The sequence below is a fragment of the Dinoponera quadriceps genome, unplaced genomic scaffold (assembly GCF_001313825.1).
Source record: "Dinoponera quadriceps isolate SergipeBrazil2010 unplaced genomic scaffold, ASM131382v1 scaffold555, whole genome shotgun sequence".
Classification (NCBI taxonomy): Eukaryota; Metazoa; Arthropoda; class Insecta; order Hymenoptera; family Formicidae; genus Dinoponera; species Dinoponera quadriceps.
In genome coordinates, this window is record NW_014554717.1 from 540,841 (window position 1) to 563,487 (window position 22,647).

General features: G+C 43.4%; 1 protein-coding gene across 1 annotated transcript in view; it reads left to right on the forward strand.

Moving 5' to 3' along the window:
* LOC106741151 overlaps positions 1-22,647 on the forward strand; it is a 70,250-nt gene that overhangs the window by 44,860 nt on the left and 2,743 nt on the right. The window contains exons 8-17 of the mRNA XM_014612864.1: positions 9,777-9,900; positions 10,439-10,555; positions 10,912-11,050; positions 12,238-12,354; positions 12,517-12,678; positions 13,218-13,321; positions 14,021-14,314; positions 15,114-15,358; positions 20,140-20,340; positions 22,349-22,576. Coding sequence (XP_014468350.1) covers positions 9,777-9,900; positions 10,439-10,555; positions 10,912-11,050; positions 12,238-12,354; positions 12,517-12,678; positions 13,218-13,321; positions 14,021-14,314; positions 15,114-15,358; positions 20,140-20,340; positions 22,349-22,576 — 1,731 coding nt within the window. The remainder of the gene's footprint in view (positions 1-9,776; positions 9,901-10,438; positions 10,556-10,911; positions 11,051-12,237; positions 12,355-12,516; positions 12,679-13,217; positions 13,322-14,020; positions 14,315-15,113; positions 15,359-20,139; positions 20,341-22,348; positions 22,577-22,647) is intronic.

Genomic DNA, 22,647 nt, shown 5'->3' on the forward strand with positions numbered 1-22,647 from the left:
CCCCCCGCCCTCCCTATCTCTAACTCTCTGTCCGTATTCGTCTCTGTCTCTCGCATTTTCGTAGGCAAATCGAGATAAACGGTCGATCGAATCGACAGAATCGGCATTCCGTTGCGAGTGTGTTATCGCAGGTGTTGGAATCGTGTACGCGATAATAGAATTCGGAAATTCAACGCCTGTAGCCGTACAATCAAACATTTCGGGCCACTTCGGGCTCTTCGCCGGCACGGCCAAATTAAGATTAAGTATTTGCGATGCTTGATATATGCCGTTCGTAGTTTAATCATCGGATTATTCACCACATGTGACTCGGATACGCGTCCACTATATTTAACGTTTCCCTATTTACCGTCGGAATGCCGTAATGCGCGAACTCGAATATTTCCCAGATAACGCGGACTGGCTTAACGTGAAACCCGTGTATATCGATCATTTACTTTGCGGCACTTTGAGTCGGATCAAACGCGCGAGTCAATTAAGTAAGCCTGTACCATCCGAAACTGTCAGACGTAAACGAAATTTATCGTTTGGCATTTATCGTTAGCAAAAACCCGATCGGGATCGGGGAGAGATTTAAAACTCTGCCTTTCGCAGAGCGTTGCCTAAATTCGCTTTTTCGTCTCGGGATATAGATTCATAAATCTCCCCGTTAATGTAATATAAATTTATAAAGTTACACACACTCACACACAGAAATCCGTTACTTTAAGAAAATGGATGTTGCAGTTCTAGGTCGAACTTGATACACGGTATGCACCTTGTGCATTATGCATTGCGCTTTGAAAACGACGCACCTGTCTTAGTCTCAATATTTAATTGCAATCAATCACGATCACGTTAAATGCACCGGGTCTGCTCCCTATAGATTTCCGATATAACATTAGCTCTTTTAATATATTCAATCCTTTACTGCGTGACATCTCAATATTGGAAAAAGCGCTAGTCTCTCTCTCTCTCTCTCTCTTTCTCTCTTTTATTTTGGAAATACCGGACACTACAGATGCTACCGCGCACCACTGATCCCTAAATCTTTTTATGTAATATTTTTTGATAACTTCGCATGATTAAAATATATAACATTTGCACGGTGGTTTTTCTTATTGATAATCAATGCGATTCGCATCTAAACATTTTAAAATCCTTACGGTGCATAATAAAATTATTGTTGTTGTTGTTGTTATAGCAGTAGTTAATGTTGTTATTATTATAATTAAATATTACATGCATTATTTGATATGTTTCGTGAACGTTAAAATTATATGATCATCGTTTCGCATTGATATCCAATAATATATAATTGTCCAGAAGCTAATATTTTACACCATTTAAAAATTCAGGAAATTATATTGAATAATTAGAAAAAAGAAAAAGTAGACTACGGCGAAAGCGATCTATTCATTAATTTATCATTTTTTTATATCGTAATATCAACATTATATATTATTTCATAATATTTAATCCCTCTTGGATATTTAAGTTATCAATATTTTCGCGATGATAGCCATTGTAATAACCGTCGAAGTAAGCAATGCGCATCGAAATTGAAATAGCCAATCGGTATCACGAAAAGAAAACAAATGGGAACGAAAATAACGGGCTGAGAAAATATACAAAAAATAAATTGCTTCCAAGATTTATTTTCCGAAATAAATTGATTAATATTTAGTCAGAAGTTTTTGCAACGTGTTTATTTGCGTGACAACAATAGCTCTGAGCTCGCTTTCCACGCGCACGTGCAGGTGCATTTGGCGAAAAAATTAAACTTTTCCCCGCGAGCAATAAGATCTCGCAGCACGGAGGTAATATGAATAAGTCAGTTGTGATAAGAAAATTGAATGCTAGCTGCGAATACGCTCGGGCGGTGGCGGTCCCGCGATTCTTTTGACGCGTGAAATCCGCTTACGATGTAATCATCGTCCGGCAGCCTTAAATTCGCATATATTAAGGCACCGCCACCGCAAAATTTCGATAACGTGGCAAAAAGAAAAGAGATGAATCGCATATTCAGCTATTTTCTTGCAGCCTCTCGTTGAAGCGTCTTGTCTACGTTTCAAAATGCACGCGAAAGAGTGAGTGAGAGAGAGAGAGAGAGAGAGAAAGCTGGCGGTTTTATTTTGCCGTCGTACAAGTGGAACTTACTTTGGAAGCTGCGTCCCACCGGCGGTTGAGAGAAGAGTTAGCGAAACCTGAAAATAAAGAATCGGTTAAATCCCTCGTCGGCGCCGAAGTTTAATGCTCGTAAGGGCTTCCAGAAGTTCCCGTTGTGGGAACACGGAACAGAGCAAACATCGGCCGATGTTGCGGTACATATATCTGCCGGATACGACAGTCGTCTCTCTCTGTCCGGAGGTATAAACTAGCTAGCGTTAGTCGTGAATCTTACGGTGACATGAGCGGTAACGATAGTGACGATATTCGGCATTCTCGGCAAAAAGTCAATGAATTATTAATGAGGGTAAACTCTGTGCGTCGCTCTTTCTCTCTCTCTCTCTCTCTTTCTCTACTCTCTCTCGTCGAGATCGGCGGAAAGAAGCGCTCGTGCGCGCAAGGAGAGCGAAGAGGCCGGATATCAAGCTGAGCTGTGTTTGGAGAGAATGATATTACCGGACTAAACTAATATTTTCCATCGGGAGACTCGCGAGAGATTGAAGTCGGCCGGGATTAGGCGGGTTCGCGCACGCTTTTATCGCATTACCGGTCGTATTACACTCACGGTCGCGAGGCTTAGCCTGAAGAAAGCTTAGAATGAAGAAAGGAGCGTCACGTATCGCTCGTTAATATTACCCGATGCGGAGTGACATTACGTACGGGAATTAGCATTCTTAGTCCTTGCTGTTTAACTCGCGCGGTTTCGTTAACACGTTGGCAATTACCTCACGTGTTCGCCCGCTGCAATTTAAATAATAGAAAATAAGGGGGGAGGAGGGGAACCAAGATAATTGCCGTCATAATTTTCATATTATTCTCACGCGTCTCCTCCTCTCGCGGGGAAATTCTCAAATTTATTCCACGCAGGAAGACGCACTGGGGTGCGAAGACGCTCTCGTGGACGCGATGCAATTCCAATCCGGGGTTAAGCCATTCACGAGGTGCAACGACGGTGGGACTCCGCGGCTGTCCGAAGAAGTCAAAAATCCCTTTAGCCGTCCCGTATTCCATGCAACTTTCAAAACTCTCGCGCGAAAATTGCACTATTAAAATGCAACGACTATGCGCGCCATTGTACAGGTCGCTGCGGTGCGCGCACGAGCCGGAATTCATAAAATAAATGCGGAATTCGTCAGAAATCCAAAACAGAACGTAAACTGGACGGCGGAAAACGAGATTTGCGGTGTGCCGCAATAGGAGTTTACGTGCGTTGAATTCGGACGCCGACGACGGAACCATCGGCGAATTTCCGTCGTCCTTCTCCCTTCTTCCCCTCTTTTTTATCGATACATCTCGGCTCGGGAATCGGCGAGCGACGATAATCGATATAACCGCATCAAAGAATCCGGACACCTTGTTCGGAAGCGCGCAGCGACGTTCCTACGCTCGAAATTCCGGTTACATCGGCGAGTGCCGCGAGACCGGCGAACAATGGGTCAAGAGTTCTCTCTCTCTCTCTCTCTCTTGCGCGCCGGCAACACAATACTGCCGCATAATTTGAGTGGTCCGGAAGCGCCGACCCGCGGTATGCTTACGATTCCGGCCGTAGAATTCTCCGCGAAATTAAGCCTCCTCGCTGATGCATAACGCGCACACGCGTATGCTCGCTCGCGGCAATATGCGCGGCCGGCTAATGGTCGGGGATATTAGCCGATACTTCCGTCGTGTCGCGCCCAATTCGTCGGCCGAGTATTGCCTTACTTTCGTGTACTCCCGATCCGCTCGCATCCCGGATTGAGGCCGCGATTCATTATTCCTCGCGCCTGTGTCTCTGTTCGCCGGTCGTTCGGCTGGAAACAAAACGACGAGCGCGCGAGAACGGAGGCTCGAACAATCTCTTAAAAGCGCTCCGATAGTGAAGAGAAAAACATATATTTTCCCCGACCCTTTCATCCGTGTTACGAATATTTTTCTCCCGCGAAGGGAAATCATGCGGGCGGATGCGATACGCGAGGACGACATCAGCCACGGATGCTGTCCATCCGTTCTCGATGTCACTCCGCCGTGATGTACGTTCCGGAATGTCGATTAGAGTATCGGGAGCGCCGGTAACCCGTCGCCGAAATGTTGCCCGAACGGCTCGAAAGAAGTTCCCCCTCCGGCAAATATTAGCATTCGTATCTCGCTGCCGCTAGTCGGCTTAACAAAGAGACACCGATAGCCGCGGATAATCCGAAGTTGCTTTATTTCAAGGTTGGATCCTGGTCTGGTGCGTTCACCGCGCGATTTAAACCTCCTCTCTCTTTGTTCCGCGACGAAGCCGTTTCTTCGTCTCTCGAAAAGCACAGGCCTGATTACGCCGATTTTCCATCCGGTCGTGTTTTTATCTTCGACCGCGCACAATTTCCTCCCAGAACGGCGGTTTGGAGGAGCTCGCTTTTGAAACCCGCCGGAATCATTTTCCACGCTCTCTGTATCGCCTCCGGATCATCATTAGTCACGCGTCGGTTGGCGCAGAAAACAATTGCCGCGCAGGTGAGAACTGTCCGCCATTAGGAGGGTTTTTAGACGGTTAACATTCAGCACCCGCCGGTGGAGGTCAAAACTTACGGGTTCCGTCGGCTAAAGCGACGATATTCTCTCCCTCGGGAGAGAGAGAGGAAACCTCCTCGCCCTCCTACCCCTCGCTTTCTCGCCATTTTCACGCCGCTCCGATAACGCGCCCGCCGTCTGTGGTATATCACGCGCTCATCGCTCAGCTCGTTAACCTTGCTCTCGCTACCCCCGAAGAAGCGCCTTCTTTTTCAACAGCGCGCCGGCGGCATCGATTTTAGATAAAGTCAACGAACTGGCACGAATTTCCGGTTTATGCCGATACCTACTACAGAAAGTGCTCGCACACAAAGGGCTCGATCCTGCTGTTTGGACAAATTAAATCGGCATCAGCCCTAACGGCGCGCCACCTGCGTCCCATCTTCCTTTTTCGTCCTTTCTTCCTTTTCCCCTCTAAAATTGCCCCCGCTAGTTTGTAGCAATCGCACCTCTAACGCGATCTGTGAAATTCCACGGCGAATAACGATGGTCTTCGCGCAGCGCCGCCGAGACTCGCGCGAGGCTCTTCAACGGCTACGCCGGGATCGACGTGAGAGAGAGAGAGAGAGAGAGAGAGACAGGAAACCGAATATAACCACCTGCTCTTCGCAGGACAAATCAAGTGGCAGGGATCGGTTGATTTCACGTATCCCTCGCGCAGCCTCGTCTGAGCGTAATAACGGACAGAGGATACCCATCGAAGGGGCGATGGAGCGAACTGACTGGATGGCGGTTCCTCTCCGGGTAGATCAGCGAGGGTTCACGAAGAGAGAAAGAGAGAGAATACACCATATATAGTCATATACGATGTAGAGCGTATAAGAAAGATTCATAGGCGGCGGACCACCGGGGGGTATCGATTCGACTTGTTAACCTTGAGGGAGGAAAGTGTCGGACCAGTTCGAGTTGTTCGCGTATCGCCGCGGAACGGAAGTCAGATGCAAGCGAACGGGGAAACTGGAGCGCGCGCGCGATCGAATTTAATTTTACTTGCGATAGAGCGAGAGGGAGTGAGAGAGAGAGAGAGAGAGAGATAACGATCCTCCGATTATCTTCCGGAGTTGGCCGAACGGTAGATTTTTTTATTTCTCTTACTTTTCCACGGAAATTTTCACCCCGAGCGATATCGCCTCTTTCTCTCCCCTCTATCCTCCCTCCGGGCGATTGTATTTACGTCACCGTCAGCATTTCACGTATCGTTATTTCATTTTGCCATTTCCGCCGCTTTCTCATTAGTCACTATCAACCGCCGCCCGCGCCCACCCTGTCTCCTTACCTTATTGTACTGTGGTAAAGTCAGTAAAAAAAAAAAAAAGAAAAAAGAAAGAATCTAATCCCAGTGCACGGATAGATGATAGGTGGGCGGGCAGACAGGTGGGTGGTACTATCGATCTATTCGCCTCGCCGCGGCAGCTCGAAGTGCATTCCGAATGCGACGTCTGGAATTCGTCGCGCCCGATTTGCACGCGGGATTAGCCTCGCAAGAGACAGTCTACAGGCGCGTTGTCGCGGCTTTATCATGAAATATTACGGCTGTGCCCACCACGACAGTGTTACAGAGTACAGGAGATAGAGCGGAATACAGAATGGTTGTAAAAGAAAAAAGAAAAGGAAGAAATAAAAAACACACGTAGAGAGGCAATAAAATCCACAAAACAGTCGCAAACGACAGATCCCTTTGCTTACCGTTTGCCTTCAAAATTGTCGGACAGATAGAGTCTGAGCGGATCGGCCGGCGATTTAGCGCAGGCCCGAAATCACGCGCCAATTCTTCGTTTGCCGTCGAGCGACAGACCGCGGAATCGCTGAGAAAATACAGTGCGGTACAGTGAGAGAAACGAGCGTATCGCTGGAACGCGACGCGTTACAATGTCCGTTTCGTGTGTTCTAAATTACGCCGGAGGATTCATGGCAGAGAAAGACACGGCGCATTTCGTCGCTAGTATCAAATATTAATTTATATAATATTATTATGTTGACATATGGTAAAACAATTAGCTTCAATAGCTAAATTAGTTGTAACATGTGGACGCCTAAAATTTTCGCAGTGTTAGCAATTTTAATTGCTGCAATAACAAAGGGACCATTTAACAATTATGTCACACCACGAGGGAAAGAGGTTAATTAGCTAACGGTCTGTGATGGCGGTGATAGGGGGAGGGGAGGGAGAGTAGTGAAGATTATGTAACGTCACATTAAATGGTATAACATGTAAATATGAATGTACCTAATTATCCATTTTGCATCCGTGACACGTCTGCTTATGTATGATGAAAATTCCTAAGTTTTAACACGGTTATTTGCGCTAATAATCGTTTAGGGTCAAATAATGATTTTGAAATATATATTCTTTTCTTAAAGTAACAAGGGGTTAAGTTAGGTTTATGGTTAGCAACGCGCACAACTTTTGGCTTGCAAAAGCACAACGTCCAGATGAGATCCTAAAAGTACTGTTGCACTCTAATCAGGGATAAAATTACGCGGACGGCGTTCTATCGCGCGATTTAGAGCCGCGAGTTATAGTTAGTATGAGACAGGCTTAAGTACTTTCACGTGTACGAGGAGGAAGAAGCGCACGTAAACTCGAGGTGAAGGCGAAAGGCGGTGTAGATGGCATAAATTGCGAGCGCATTCGTTCTTTTCCCGCTTCTAGCAGGAAGAATAAATGTAACGACTTGTCTGTTCCTCTTTGTTGCTCCTCGAATTAAATTTCACGTGACGTGGCTGGCGTTTGATATCACAGAAAATCGTCGACGCACGTAGTACAAAGTGCGTCCCGAAATGCCCGTGGAATACTACTCTCTGTGTGTAATGAAAATAAAAACAAATTGACAAGGATACTCGACTCGCGTAGCGTTCGTCGCACGATAAATAGTTCGCTGAAACTTGAAATTTGCTTAACAGAGGTTTACGCTGCGAGGACGGCCGGGCCGCGGTTGCCTCTTTATTCGCGGTATCCGGCTCTCTCTCGCTTATTCAAGCGGCTCTTTGATTTATACGGAATTTATCTATTTTACGATGCGCCCGAAAGATAAAATATGAATTATTAAATGGCTTTGCTGTCTTTCCGCGAACACGTCCCGTGCTTACCGTATTACGTCTGAATTTTACGAGCAATAGTATTATTCTCGCGCACGGGGGTTAGACTTGCCCGCTGCCAGAAATCCAATTTTCACGATAAAAGCTTCATAAAGCAGGGCGTTTTGAGAGATTTCGCGGTGAAAGAAAAATAATGTTTCCCGACGACGCTACACCCAAATTTCTCTGTAATGAGCGACTCTCCGCTAATTATATACTACGAATACCTGTCTATGGGGAGAACGCAATGGTCGATCGCGCTTCTAAGAACATGGCGAGGTTTCCAGATCGCTGTCACTTACTTTCAAAGGCGGGCACGAAATAAGCCTGCTTAAAGATTCATTAGAGACATATCGATATTTCCGCGAACTTCAAGAAACGATCGCCGTCCGACCTAATTTCTACTTAGCTGTAGGAACTTCTCCGCTCACTTGCGCAACCACCAGCAACAACATTGCGCGACCGAAGTGACATGATTTTTGGAAATCATACGCCCGTCTTCCGGGAAATAGATACAAGGCAAGTCTCGGTTTGTCTTTCGTCACTTGATCAATCTGCGTGATGTTATGAACGAAACTGAAAATTTGATTTATGGAAAACGTTGTGTCTTTATCGTTAAAATGCAGCAAGTTATCGATTTTTCTATCAAATGTAGCAGATCAAATAACAAATAATAATATTGGGTCGGCCGTTGCTTTATTCTCTAACTTTATTTTATAAAACGCTAAAAATTATTTAAAAAGGTCAAAAAAAGAAACGTAAAATAAAAATACAAAAAATAAAAATTGTTAAAAGATAGGTAAAGTTGAGCAATTTTAATCAAAGAGATGAAAAAAGGATGAGGAATGATCATATCTCTCTCTCTCTCTCTCTTTTTCGATGTTACGCTTACGCGAACGTAACTCGTTCCATGTACGGCTTTGACGATGCTTGATTCATTATACGCGGAAAGGTTTTTCATTGAAATTTTTCGGGCCAGCTGCAACGACAGCGACGCCAACAAGATACGCACGGTTCCAAACCTCCTTTTGCCTCCCAACCTCGCGAATATCCGAGCTTATCGACTCCGGCGGATAAATCGCCGAACGAATTCGTGAGAGAAAGGTGCGAGTAATGGATTTTCTAAGGGCACAGAACGATGAGGTGGAAGGAATTAAAGTCTCGATTTGATCAATATCGTCCTTTCAACACCTCCACGTGCACTGTGGTAATTCCACTCCCAATAAAAAGATAATCATCGGCGCTCGGTGGGACTCGCGTCTATTTTGCTAGAATTTATATTAAGGTTCGAAATGACACTTGAAAACTTGATCGGGCGTAATTAGAAATCGTTTGGCACCGCTGGCCTTACGTGCGCGCGCGTCCCTGTGCTCTGAAATTCTTTTCATTATATCATGCCTTTCGACGATGTCAGAAAGGTTAATTAATTTCTACCTCATCCCCAATGGGTAAAATTACTCTCGATGAAAAGAAGAAAGTAACGGTTGTACAAACAATCGAAAAGGACAAGAAAGAGGAAATTGCACTCCCAACTTGAATAAACGTCCCTTTGGACATCTCGATCTCTTTCTCTTATTTATTTTCCGACGCATTGACGAAATCGGTTGGTTCCGTCAAGTTTTCGCGATGAAAGAAGAGAGAAATCGTAGTACACGCAAGGAGAGAGGAAACATTTTAGATCGAAGTGAAAGATATAGTCTTTGTGCCGATGACACTCACCTTGCTCTCCTATCATGTGGCTTAGTGACTTTATTGAAAATTACACTATTGTAATTTGTGACTTATTGTAAATCTGTACACGCAATAGTCGCGATTTTCGTACGCCGAAAGACAAAATATGACAAGCGAATGTAAAATATAACAAATACCCGCTGACAAATCATGCGATTTATTAATCCCGGGCAATTTTCGTGTTAGAATGTAAGGGAAGATTAATCGGATACGAAACACCATCAGGCAAGGTGCCATTGCCATATGACACAGTTCGGATAGTTGATGAAGAAGTTTTTCGATTACAGGACACGATATTAGGAGAATAGCTATCTACACTCCCGAAGACGGGAAACTGATAATGAACTGTCCAGGATGTGAGGCTACAAGATGGCCCGGAGGTCAAGTGCCAGCGGCTCGCAGGGTCTTCCGGTATGTATTATCACCCTAGATTGAGCCATTCGATCATTGTTGGGTAAATCGAACCCTAATTATCCCGGCTCGTATATCGATAAGTCAACGTCCGATCCGAATGCTCGAGAGCGAACAGTCTCCGTAAAGAACACCGGATAAACGACGAGAAGAAATTCGCGAAAAGGGTAAAACGAATACCGGTATTTTCCCATATAGTATCGGCGTACTCTCATTATATATCTCGTAGGCCGGATATAATTAATAATTTACCGGACGCTGCTTATTTAATAATGTAATTAATATTACACGAATGAACGAACGCGAGAGACATCGGGCATCATTCCAGTCAAATATTTAGCTGATTCAATTTGCGCTCGCATACGACAACAACGTGTTGTAATTACAGCTTGCGCCGAGTTAGCGTAATATACGGCGCAGCAATAGCGCCGGCGAGACAACGCGTGAAAGTAATTTGCAAGCCGTTCGATAGCATCGATCTACGATATACAAACCGCGCGGCCACATGTGAGTGATCGAATTTTGTTGCTGGGCATAGATTACGAATGGTGACGATAGCGCCCGTCGCGTTCCTCACCGTCACCTGCATCGCCAGCGTCGGCGTTACCTTGGCACTCGCTTTCCTGGCCTTCAATCTCCACTTCCGCAAGCACAAGTAAGCGCCCTTGTTCGGCATAATTGGCCGAGCACAACGAGATCAAGTTAGAAAAAACATCATCGCGTAGAACGAATATCGAAAGCATCGAAAGTTTGAGTGATGTTTATTGGTACATTTATCGAGTCACTCTCGACGCCGGTGTATTTCCACCGATCGCCGATACGAAACAATAGAAACGTAGCTTTTTACAAATACGGTTATTTTACTAAGTTTCAAAGCAATACAAACGGCAATTCGACGAGCGGGGAACGAGCTGCGGCTCACGCTCGCGGAAATAATCCTTGCCGTCGACGAATCTGCATGCAAATCGTCGCGATAAATCACTCAAATGCATTATTCCTGGATATTGGCAGAAGCATAAAACTTTCAAGCCCGAGGCTGAATAACATGGCTGCTGTTGGTTGCGGTTTGGTCTACGGTGCTGTAATACTTTTGGGACTGGACGACGCCACGCTACCCGACAGCGACGGTTATTATCCTGCAGTGTGCACCGTGAGCATTAACATCCATTATGAGGAATATTAACGTTCTCGATGACACGATCAATATTATCAGTGTCAATTGAGCTTGCATAATGCACGCTAATTATCGCCGTTAGCGTGTGTACGACCTTCTTAATTAAACGTTATAAACGGGTGTTCGATAACCTCCACCCCCGCGATGTCTCGTGTTAATTAAAGAGATGTATATCTCTTGGCACACAATCGTTGAGTGCAGCGCACCAATTTCAAGTGACTTTCCATTCATGCCGCTGTGGGCCACCGCTGACCCCCACGTTACCGCATTTATTATAAGATATATCTTACAAGATTTATAACACTACAGAAATCGTTATTATACAAAGAGGGAGAGGTAACGTGAAATATATGCGCTATGCGACCTGAATGGAAAATGCAATGCATGCCACCGATAGTTCACGCAGAGAAAAAGATGTTTTTACATTTAATATACATATTTTCTTGACTTAGGTTTATTTAATATAAATAATATAATTTAATATCAAATATCATTTTGTTTGAATGAGGATATTGTTGTTTCATTAGAGTGAACCATTTGTCGTTTGATGAAGGAAAAAAGTAATTTTGAGAAAATAATATTTGGTTCTCAATAAAAAGAAATTAATTTTATTATATATTAAATATTGTTTCACTGAAATAAAGAAGTTCCATGATATTTTTCTAACGTAGTGTTACTTCTTTCGAATAATATATTTGTGACAAGCATTGTAATATTTGGATAAATATACAAAAGATACATGTTATTTGACGTAAAGATACGCATTGTTTGGGAAACCAAATAATCCTGTTTGTTGTATCAAACATTTGTTTGTTTACTCTGTTCTGGAAGGAAAATTTGTTTCAATTAAATTCAATAATTTTCTTGAATGAGACAATAAAATTTTTACTCAAACAAATAACATTTCTCATAAGTATATGTTGTTTCCATGAGACAAATTTTAGTCAAATAGAAATTTTAGTCATAAATAAAAATATCAAACCTAATGAAAAAACCTAATGAATTTTTCTCTGTGAGCTAGCGATATCAGGAATGTGCAAGTATCGTAAAAATGATTCCTTCCGCGCGTGTTATAAGCGGAATTCTACATCTTACGCGAACAAGACGAATGTAACGAGAGTTGCGAAAACGCGCAAACGCGTCACGCGCTTTTTCATTCACAGGCAAGAGTGTACTTATTGTCGGCCGGGTTCTCCTTGGCTTTCGGCTCGATGTTCACGAAGACGTATCGGGTACACAGGATCTTCACGAGAAGCCGAAGCGGCGTCGTCAAGAACAAGGTTGGTCGACGCGAGAACAATAATTCTTCGCCCACGTATACGGTGGCATATATGCGCGATCAAACTCGAAACTGATATTTGCGCTGCGGGAATAAACGTTCTCTCGCTCGCGGAATCGGCGCTCCGCCGTATAAATCGTAGTTATCGCTTTGTACTTCCCAGCTGCTGCAGGACACCCAGCTGATAAGCTTGATCTGCGTGCTCCTGCTGATCGACTGTCTCATGGTGACGCTGTGGGTGACTCTGGACCCGATGCAGCGTCACCTGCGAAACCTGACGCTGGAGATCAGCCCGCAGGATCGAGGAGTCGTTTATCAGCCCCAGGTAAACCCGTATGAGACGCGAAGACGCGACTCGATTCTTCATCCGACCGTCTCATCGCTTTCGAATAGAGTTCTATTAATACAAATCCATGTATTTAACTTCAACCCGTGTGCACGAATCTAACGAATCTTCATTCACGTCTACCTTGCGTGTGACTCGTGTAGAAGGTGTTGCGTCAACAAACAGGTCGGTACGACGAGTTGTCTGCTCGACTCGCTGGCAGGCACGCGCTCAAACACGGACTCAAAATGAACTTAAAAGTACGCATGTTTGTAATACGATGTACACCCACTATATATATATATATATATATNATACGTGTCACATACACGGATACTCGTATATACGGGATACATACATGAATACATGCGAATGAAGGTTCCTTAGATCTGTGCACAGATAAATATTGAAACTCGTGCACAATCGAAGGCTCTACTTTCCCTACGAGCTACGGCTGAATGTCACAGCAATACGCAACACAATAATGATCGTTAACGAGCTATAGCCAATTAACTCGTGCCTTTATTTGACTTCGCCAGGTGGAAGTGTGCCGTTCGCAGCACACCAACGGCTGGCTGCTCGCTCTCTACGTTTACAAAGGTTTACTGCTGGTAGTCGGGCTCTACATGGCCTGGGAAACGAGGTAAGCTGCGGGGATAAAGACGTCTCCAAGTCCGTGGGCACCGTGAAGCGAAAGCCGCCGGGTGTTCCGATATGGCCCTCTAATAGAGATAATCTGCTGCATATTTCATACCGTTTCGAAGCGGACCAGACGTTTAGTCGCTTGCGTATCCCCGCGTAATCCTCGCGGCAGGCGCGTTACTACCCCCGCCTTGCTAATCGCTTTTCTCCAATTATCCGTTGAATAGTTTGAAGAAAATTGCCCGCGTATCCTCCAGGTGTTGGCGCACACACACACACACACACACACGCACATCGCGGGTCGGATATCGCCACGGAGATACGATACGCGGGAAAAAAGAGGCTGCTGCCGCAGCTAATCATGATTTATCTGAAAATGTTTTGCTGCTGTAGCTAAAACTTTAGTTACTGTTTCTGTTAGGTGTACAGTTGCCAAATACAGCGTCTACTGTAGCTAAACTTCGAGGTGCCCATACACTAGCTAAATTTCCGTTGTAACATACGGACGTCTACAATTTCAGCTACAGCAGACGTATGTTAAATGTAAAACCTATATACCTAACAACATTAACTAAAGTTTTCATTACAGCAGCAAAGCTTCTGCTGCAGCAGCAAAACATTTCCAACTAAACGATGGATCAGCGGCAGTAACGTCTTTTGTTCCGTGTACAAGTCAAGAGTGTGTCGTTGACGGTTTCAGGCACGTCAAAATTCCAGCTTTGAATGATTCTCAATACATCGGCATGAGCGTGTACCTCGTAGTGATCACGTCGGGTATCGTCGTGGTGTTAGCCAACCTAATGCCCGACCGCGCGACCTTGGCCTTCGTCACCATCACCGCTCTGATTCTGTCGTCGACGACGGTGACCCTGGCGCTACTCTTCCTGCCGCAACTGGCGAACATCCTGGCGGGCGAGAGGGCCGACCCGGTCGTACAGAGTTTCGGCCTCAAGATCGAGTGTAACACGCGCAGATTCGTCACCGACGACAAGAGGTAAGTAATCGGAGAGAATCGACGTGAAACGCAGATGGACGAACGGAGGTAGAGAAAATAGAAAATTAAGGAGCCGCGCGGTGGAGACAATAAGACGGCACAATGGCGCCGTTCGGCACGGCGATAAGGGAGTTCCACTTGGTGGCTAATCGGCCGAGCGGATCGACCTCCAGACGATGTCGTGCCCACGTGCTGGAATCCCCCTCGCGTTCCGTAACAACATCGGGAGGAAAGTCACATCGCTCGACTTTCGTCGAGGCTGTCTACCTTGAAGTCTACTGTCTACCGCGGCTCGCCAATCGTTTCCGAGGCGATCGAGCCGCGTTATTCAGTCTCACGAGGGAAAGACTCGCTCGCGCGACACGGAAAAGTTGTATTGAGCTCTCGTCGCTTCAAAATGCTCCGGATTTACCACCCGCACTTTAGCTTTCCTCACGATTCGCGCGATTCCCTAATACACAAAGCCTCGTGTTCGATTTTCTCGTGAGACCGACTTTAAAATCATGGAAATGGGACACATTGTATATAAGTTTGTTTTTCTTTGGTAGGCCGATCTTTAGTTTGTAATTAAAATGCTCGCGCACGTTTGTGATTTCGGAAAAGTATCGATTTTATCGTCTGGTTTGAGAAATCGACGCGGGTCGAATGAAAAGTGCTCGTTCTCGCGTATCGACGAGCACGGATCTCCAGATAACGCGTGATAATTGACGATAATTAAATTTCGATGGGATTGAGTGTCGAGAGCGAAGATACGCCAGAGTTTCCGGGGTGTCTAAGTGTAATCGTATCTCGACGACAGAGAGTTGCAGTATCGCGTGGAGGTGCAAAACCGAGTTTATCGTCGTGAGATGGCACAGCTGGAGCTGGAATTGGCCAGATTGGAGAAGCAACTGGCGCAAGAGACGCTGGAGCCGTCGCACGGCTCATCAAGCGCCTCGATCCCACAACGAAATCCAAGTATCGGCGGTGGCCTGCCCCTGTTATTGCTCAGTGTTCTACCACCGGTTATTCCCCGTGCCAGTTGGCCATCCGCGGACTCGTCCGGTGAGTGTGAATCGATCGCGATATAGATAGATAGATAGATTCGTCGTGCGAGCTAAGGACAGTGATTCCGATCTTCGCTGAGCGGAAGAGTCGCTCGACTTCGCTTTAGAAATTCAGCTTATCTTTCGCTTATTGAATTAATCTCTCTCCCTCTCGAGATACGACCGGTCCGGCGGATTCGTATCGGCAAAAGTCACAGAATGTCCTCGTACATTATAGAGAAGATGAAATGGTATCGATCGGCCACGTTTCGTATTGTATAATGCCACGCGGTGGGAGACTGACTTTTATCCGCGCAAACTTGGAAGATCCGCATCGATTCCGCAGAAGGGAATAACCGGAGTTTCCTCCGTCGAAATAGATTATCTATTAATGGCAGGAGAGCGAAGTTTTTAGCTAAGAAAACGTAAGAGCGCCAAGAACGTTCGTGCCAAAAGACCCGATCGGCAGATTATCGGGACGAAAGCGAAGAGCCGGGAATAGATATCCCGAAACTCGCACGACGAATCGAACTTCGCCGGTAGGAGAGAAGGAAGGAACCATAAGTATTAATGCCTTTCTCGCTGCGCCGTTTTTCCGTCGATCAGATGTCGGAGAAAGGTGACAGAAATCCCTTTATTGCACGTAATTGCCTGAAAAACGTTCTCCTCCACGTTCTTCACTTGCCTGAGTTGAAGCGTGAGAAGGGAGCTTGAGTTACAGCAGACGTTAGTGTAGATGAAGAAACATCCCGTTTAAACCTTGTTCGAAGTTCCCCTTACACACATTGAGATAGACTTGAGGTTTTTTCAAATTAAACACGCGAGGAAGCGACTATTGTTTTTCTCTCCATTTTTGGCTTTTAAGAGCAAACATGCATGCGTAAATTCAGATGTTTCGATCATTTTCGCAAAGATTTTAGCAATAGTGAGTTAATTATTCACTTTGAAAATTCTATTCAAACATTTTGTATTCACGAAGCTTCATATTTAAGAAGCAAAGAAGGTGTCCGAACAAACCGAAGTAGCTACGAACTACTTACCTTGGTAGAACTTTAGAGGTATTAATTTTAGAAAACTGTCGAAATTTTAGTTCTCCATTAATCCAGCAAATACCACTAAATTTGAAGGATCAATAGAGAATCCAAAGATATATTCAGATACTATTCAGGTTGTTGACCTACCTTGACTATAACACTCTACCTTGGCTATAAATGGTTACTCATTTTCTCCATGTCGAATCATGTAGAAATATTTAATTCAAGAGTTACTTAACATTTGATTATGTCAACGTTCTATTTACATTTAATCTTTGCAATGTATTAATGATGTTTATAATGTTTAATAATGTTTATCAATTCAATGTTTATAATATATTAATAATGTTTGTTAATTCAATCTTTGGTGAAAGGCACATTTAATTCGATACTGAACCGATATTTTTTGTTGTATGATATAAATATTAAAAATGAAGGAACGATCAGAGGTTCACACAAAATATTACAAATTATTTATCAAACAATAACGGATTACAAATACTGGCCTTAGAATAGAGTTTATAGTTCGAATCAAGATATATTTGTTTATTCTCAAAAACTTTTTATCGAACATCCGTTAAAATCGCAAGTGATTAAATGTAATAAACAATGTGACATACCTAGAAATATATCACCGTCCACGTTTCGGCATCCTGCGTCCACCGTCCTGGTTTTCCAATTCAGCATTCTGCTCCTAATTACTCCGTGATTCCAGACACTCACTAGCACTGACACTCACTAGCACTGTCATTCACTAGCACTGTCACTCGCGTAAATATAATTCGATCGGAGAAACGTGATCATCAACTTACGCGATGTCGACGAAATAACCGACGGAGAATGTAAACAACACAATGATACATGTGATCGGCTCGTCGCGTCGGCTCGAGGTTTAATGACTCAATTACGAAAAAATATGCGACGCGCGAGAGTAAAAATAATTGACAACATCGGAAATAAATGTTTCACCAATTTTAAACTGTTGTCGGCCGCCAATCAATGATAAGCACATCCGGTGATCGGGAAATCACGAGAATTAACGTTTTCAAAATATTCCCGGTCTTCGAGCCATTTTACCCTAGCCTTCAAACATTCAATTATCAAATTATCAGGATAGTTGCACGCATGATACATATCGAAAATGTCGCTCGTAGCAATTGGCAATCGTCGATTATTAACACGTATCATTAGATGATACGTTTCCGATTGATACCTTTATGTAGCACCATTGATTGTTTACTCAGAACGATGACCAAACGGCTAACTACAGGATGGATTACAGGACGTAGGATGTAACGACAATTAATTGGCAAAACTCTCAGAACTCTTTCCTTATTATCTACTTTGAATCACCTATCAAAATCTTTAACGGCAATAAGAAATAATAATAAAATTATGAAAGAAAAAACTTTACTGTTGTATTTACTCATTTATACATGTTAATCTTTATTAGATTATTTAATATTTTCTTATCTCAATATATTTTATTTGTAATTGAGTAAATTACATAATTAATATTTTACTGAAATTAAAGATTTAAACAAATTAAATATAAATTTACATTATTGAGCGAGGCAATTGTATATTAAATAACTTTTACGTAAAACCTCTTTTAAGCATCAATAAATAATATAAATAGAAAGAACAATAAATATTCATTTGTAGCATCAAACAGTAATAACCTGATTAATGTTAATATATTATTGAAACGGTAACAGCCTGTTTAATGTTAGGTCTGGAGATTTTGTTTAGTTCTTCAAGCTCGATGGAATTTGCAAGGTTAACGTAAAACTGAAACTTCACGAGCCGAGTTATTTAACGACTGTAAGAGGTCACGCTGAAATAATGCAGTTTTAGCGTTATTCAATTTTCACAGAAACAAATTCCATTCCAATCATCTTAATTAATCTATTTTTTACCGGGCACGCGCAGAAATAAAACATAATTGCTCGATTATTATCCGCTCGCGTCGTTGCGGCACGCTGAGCACGCGTTTTGTAATTGATCTGTTTATTTCCATCCTTTGCGCGCGCCAAAAGGAAATTTTCCCTGAAAACTCGTCGCACGGCTATGCCATTTGCAGTGCAAATACCACACGTTTCGCTCGCGAAATATCCGCCTCTCGACTGTCGCGTGCATGCATATTTACGCTCCGGTAATTCCGCAATGAACGACGCGCGACGAACACAAGACATGTATCGAGTACTTCGCATCCTGCATGTACCCAATTAACGTCCACGTCCAACTTGACCGTCATCGTGAGAATATCGCCAGTATTATTAGCGTGCGGAGTGCCAGCCAGCGCGCATTCGGTGCGTTTCTGATATATCGATTCGGGTCGCGTTGCACTCGCGTCTCCAAAATCCCGAAACCCCTTGATGAGTCCGGACAATTCAGCGCATAAGTACATACGTCGAGGTACGCGTCTACACGCCGACTGCACGTTCCACCCCAATATTTCCGAATGTGTACCGTGACTGATCGAAGGAGGTCAAAGGTTGCGCGCCGTCTATGTACATGTATGCACACAGGAAAATGCCCCGTCGGCGGAAAATAACTGTTTCGCGGGTTTTCTAAGGAATTTTCGAGGTTTTCCTGAGAAAAGTTCGACCGTGCACGACCCTGAGGGAAAATCTCGTTTCCTTTTCCTTCGTGTAACTTCTCACCCGGATTTTAATATAAATTGAATTTAGGCGCCATCGGCTTAGAAATAATTTATACAGAAAATGTCGATGAAAATATAAAAATTTTATCGAGGAACTCTCCCTATATACATATATATACATATATATATATATATATATATATATATATATATATATATNNATGTATTCTCCGCCTCCTTGATAATGATATCCGGAATATATTCGTGCATCACGTAAATTACACATGACATCATATATGATACACCCGTCACATATCTATCGCAGCGTCCGTGTGCCAAACTCATACGCGAAAATATCGATGTATTACCGATCCAGTGTCGCATCATTGTTACAGCGAATTGTTCATAAGCATGTCAAACTAAGAAAAGTTTCGTCGCTGCTTGATTGATAAACAGACGTTACAAGCTAAGTTAAACATTCGAGTTGCGTCACGTCAATTATGCACTTTTCACATGACTTGCAGCTACATTACACACATTAGCGATCTTCTTAGTCTTTAGCTAATTAGTGCAGAAATTTCGAACAATGTACAAATATATAGTACAAGAGAGCCTATTCAGGTCAAAGACGTGCACGATTGGGAAAGGGAGATAGTCGTGTAAATAGCTACATTAGTATTTTACTGCCACGAGAAAAATGTGTTTTCCCTTCTTCCTCTTCTATCAAAAAGCGATTTTCATGCCGAAGCTGTTGTCGTATAATCACAAACATCGATGGTGAATTTAAAGCATGTGTACGGTGCGAGATTACAAATTGCAAACTGATTACAGTTATTGTTTATAATAACACTATTATGGAAAACAGATAATGTAGAGTGTTTGTTCGCTCGTTCTCGCGAAATTGTCGTGATACGGATAGATAGATAAACAAGCCAATCTCTCCCGTGTGACGTGGAATATTCCCCGCTACGGATAGACACGTCGATTCATGACTCGCTTCCGCATAAATGTCGCACCTAAATTCGCACGCGCTTTCGCTTCCGCAGAACATACGGCCCGACGATTAGGTAGAATCCAAGCCTCAATAATCACACGTCCATCATAGTAATCGCTCGACATGGGGTTTCGCGTCGTATACGAGTTAGACCTTGTTGAAATTAGGCATACGTCGCGGTACCGTAGCATTTAGCAGTCAGCCGGACCTGGAACCGGGCGATCCCAGACAGAGTCTGGCCGACCTTTACAAGCTGCACCGTCGCAGGGAGACCGAGGGACCGAATCGCCTAGGCGTTTTTCAACGACTCTTCAGCCTCTTCGGCAGCAGACCGAGTAGCAGGAAAACCTCCACCGCGTCGTTTACCGGTAAGGAAGTATCAAGGAACAAAGGAATAAAAGTTAGATTTAAGACGACACGGTGAACAATTTAACTGAATACAATATGTGCTCCGAAATTATCTATTAATATGTTCCAGATATATCGAAATCGGGAAAGAGCATTCATTATTATTTTATTTCAATTGCAGTTTACATCCGTTAACATGCCGACTGCCGGATTGACTTCCATTGATTGTACAAAAGTTTAACCAATAATTGAATTACGATGGATAAATGTAATTCGAGACGTATATATCTTTTTATCTTGTTTCATTGACTTTTTATTAACCGTGCGATCGATTTTTTAAATGTATAATTAATTAAATTAGATTTTATAGATTCGAGTGTAATTCATTTAACAAGTTGCAAGTGCTTCGAAACATTTTTCATACACGGTGTTTTATGACGTTATTATGCGGCTAAAATGCTCTGGAGCAGGATTTCCTAAACCTGTGCGAACCGCAATCCATTTTTTAAAACGGCAAATATTCGCGAACCACCTAGCTCAAGTAGAAATGATGATAAAGAAGCGTGAAGAGATAAATTGATTATTTATTTATATTACTTCATTGCTTCTACTTTTTAATTTCATTATTTTATACAATTTTATTGAATATCATTTTAACTGAGTGCTTTGTAATTACCAATCCAAGCCAAGGGGATACCTTAGTTCCCGTCATAAACAAATTTCCACTTTAACGTCGAAAATATCCGACATTTTCTATTAGAATAACCTAAGCTTAGCAATTAATTCTTGCTTTTAGAAAGAACGATTTTGCATTTATTGGAAACGCGAGTCTTACCTTCACAACAGTTGTTGTTTGAAGTCGTTGTCACCCCTGAAAACGGAGATATCGACGAGTACATCGAGCCGCGTTCTCGATCGGTTCGAGACGCTGCGGCGGCGTCAACGGTACTTGCTGAATGTCACGTGTAGGCGGGAGAATAGCTGCGTTCCGTAGTACGCTTCTGGGAAATCTGATTACACACACGCGACATTTAAACCTTGTACACTCGGCAACGGTGAATCGTTCAGTAAGTGATATGGAGCCGAAAGGGCCGCTTCCCCCTCCATACGTCGTTCCCCGCCAGTCGTTAGCAGTCTTCTTTTACTTCATGCGACCGGTCGCTGGAAGAACCATGCCAAAACATGAAGAGGAAGCATTTCTTCTGGCCGTCCGCCTACTGAACGATTTACTGTTACCGAGTGTACGTCGCGCGGGCTTGCCTCCACTCCCGCGTTACAGCACGCAATTGTTAGCACGTGTGTCATTAGACTATATGGTCGTTCACTCCATTCATGCGTGAGTAATATACCGCGCGCACGTGTGCAATATGTACCATGCTGGTGGCGTGCAATACGCCAATGTGTAGTGTAGTTCGCTTATCTCGAGTCTGTCAAAACTTTAAAGAAACCGTAACTCGTGAATGAATATACTTCTCTCAGAGACATAGAATAAAAAGCGATCTTCTCAGTTTGCAATTCCATACGCGTCCGTGTTGTGCACTCTTGTCTTGGAAATGAAAGGATAAGCTAAACGTCGTGATAGATTTAAATCGGAAAATCTCCTACGTGACGTATCCTCTCTCATTCGTAATGGAACTGTTGTTTCAACATCCGTGCAATGCATGTTTATTTCTGCATTTGAACATTCGAAATTTACTCTCAACATTTTAAAAGTACTCTCGATAGTGCAATTTAACAAAATCGGAAACAGTTACTGTAAAAGAAAGAAATGATAGAAAATCATACATTTACGATCGCCTGACGATATAATTTTAGATACGCGATTTTGCATATTAGATGACTGTGATATGACTATTTAATTTAGATATATTTTAAATATGACATATGATGTTACAGATATCACAGATATGGCGTTTTGACGGGCATAATCTGCATTTTATTCTTAACTTTCGCCTTTCCTATAATTTAGGAGTATATTTAACATTTATTTTACGGCACGGTTATATCCGCTTGTATTACCTTCATTAGGGGTCGCATCGGCGCTTCGAGTCCATATGGGTTACATTGCCGGGTTAGTGCCTGGCACGAAGGCCGCTTCCACTTGCCAGGTGGATGCCCAAGGCACCCACTCACCTCATGCACGATGCGGTTCAGGACCAATAATTAGTATTACAAGCGAGGAAGATCGTATATTGAGCCTAGGGCTACGTCGTAAGGAAAGTAGCGAGCCTCGAGTAAATTTCAGTTTACCGCCACGTAAGCATACATATAATCTTTAAAATTTCAACGTTTGGCTCAAGTTAAATATCCTAACTTAATATATATAT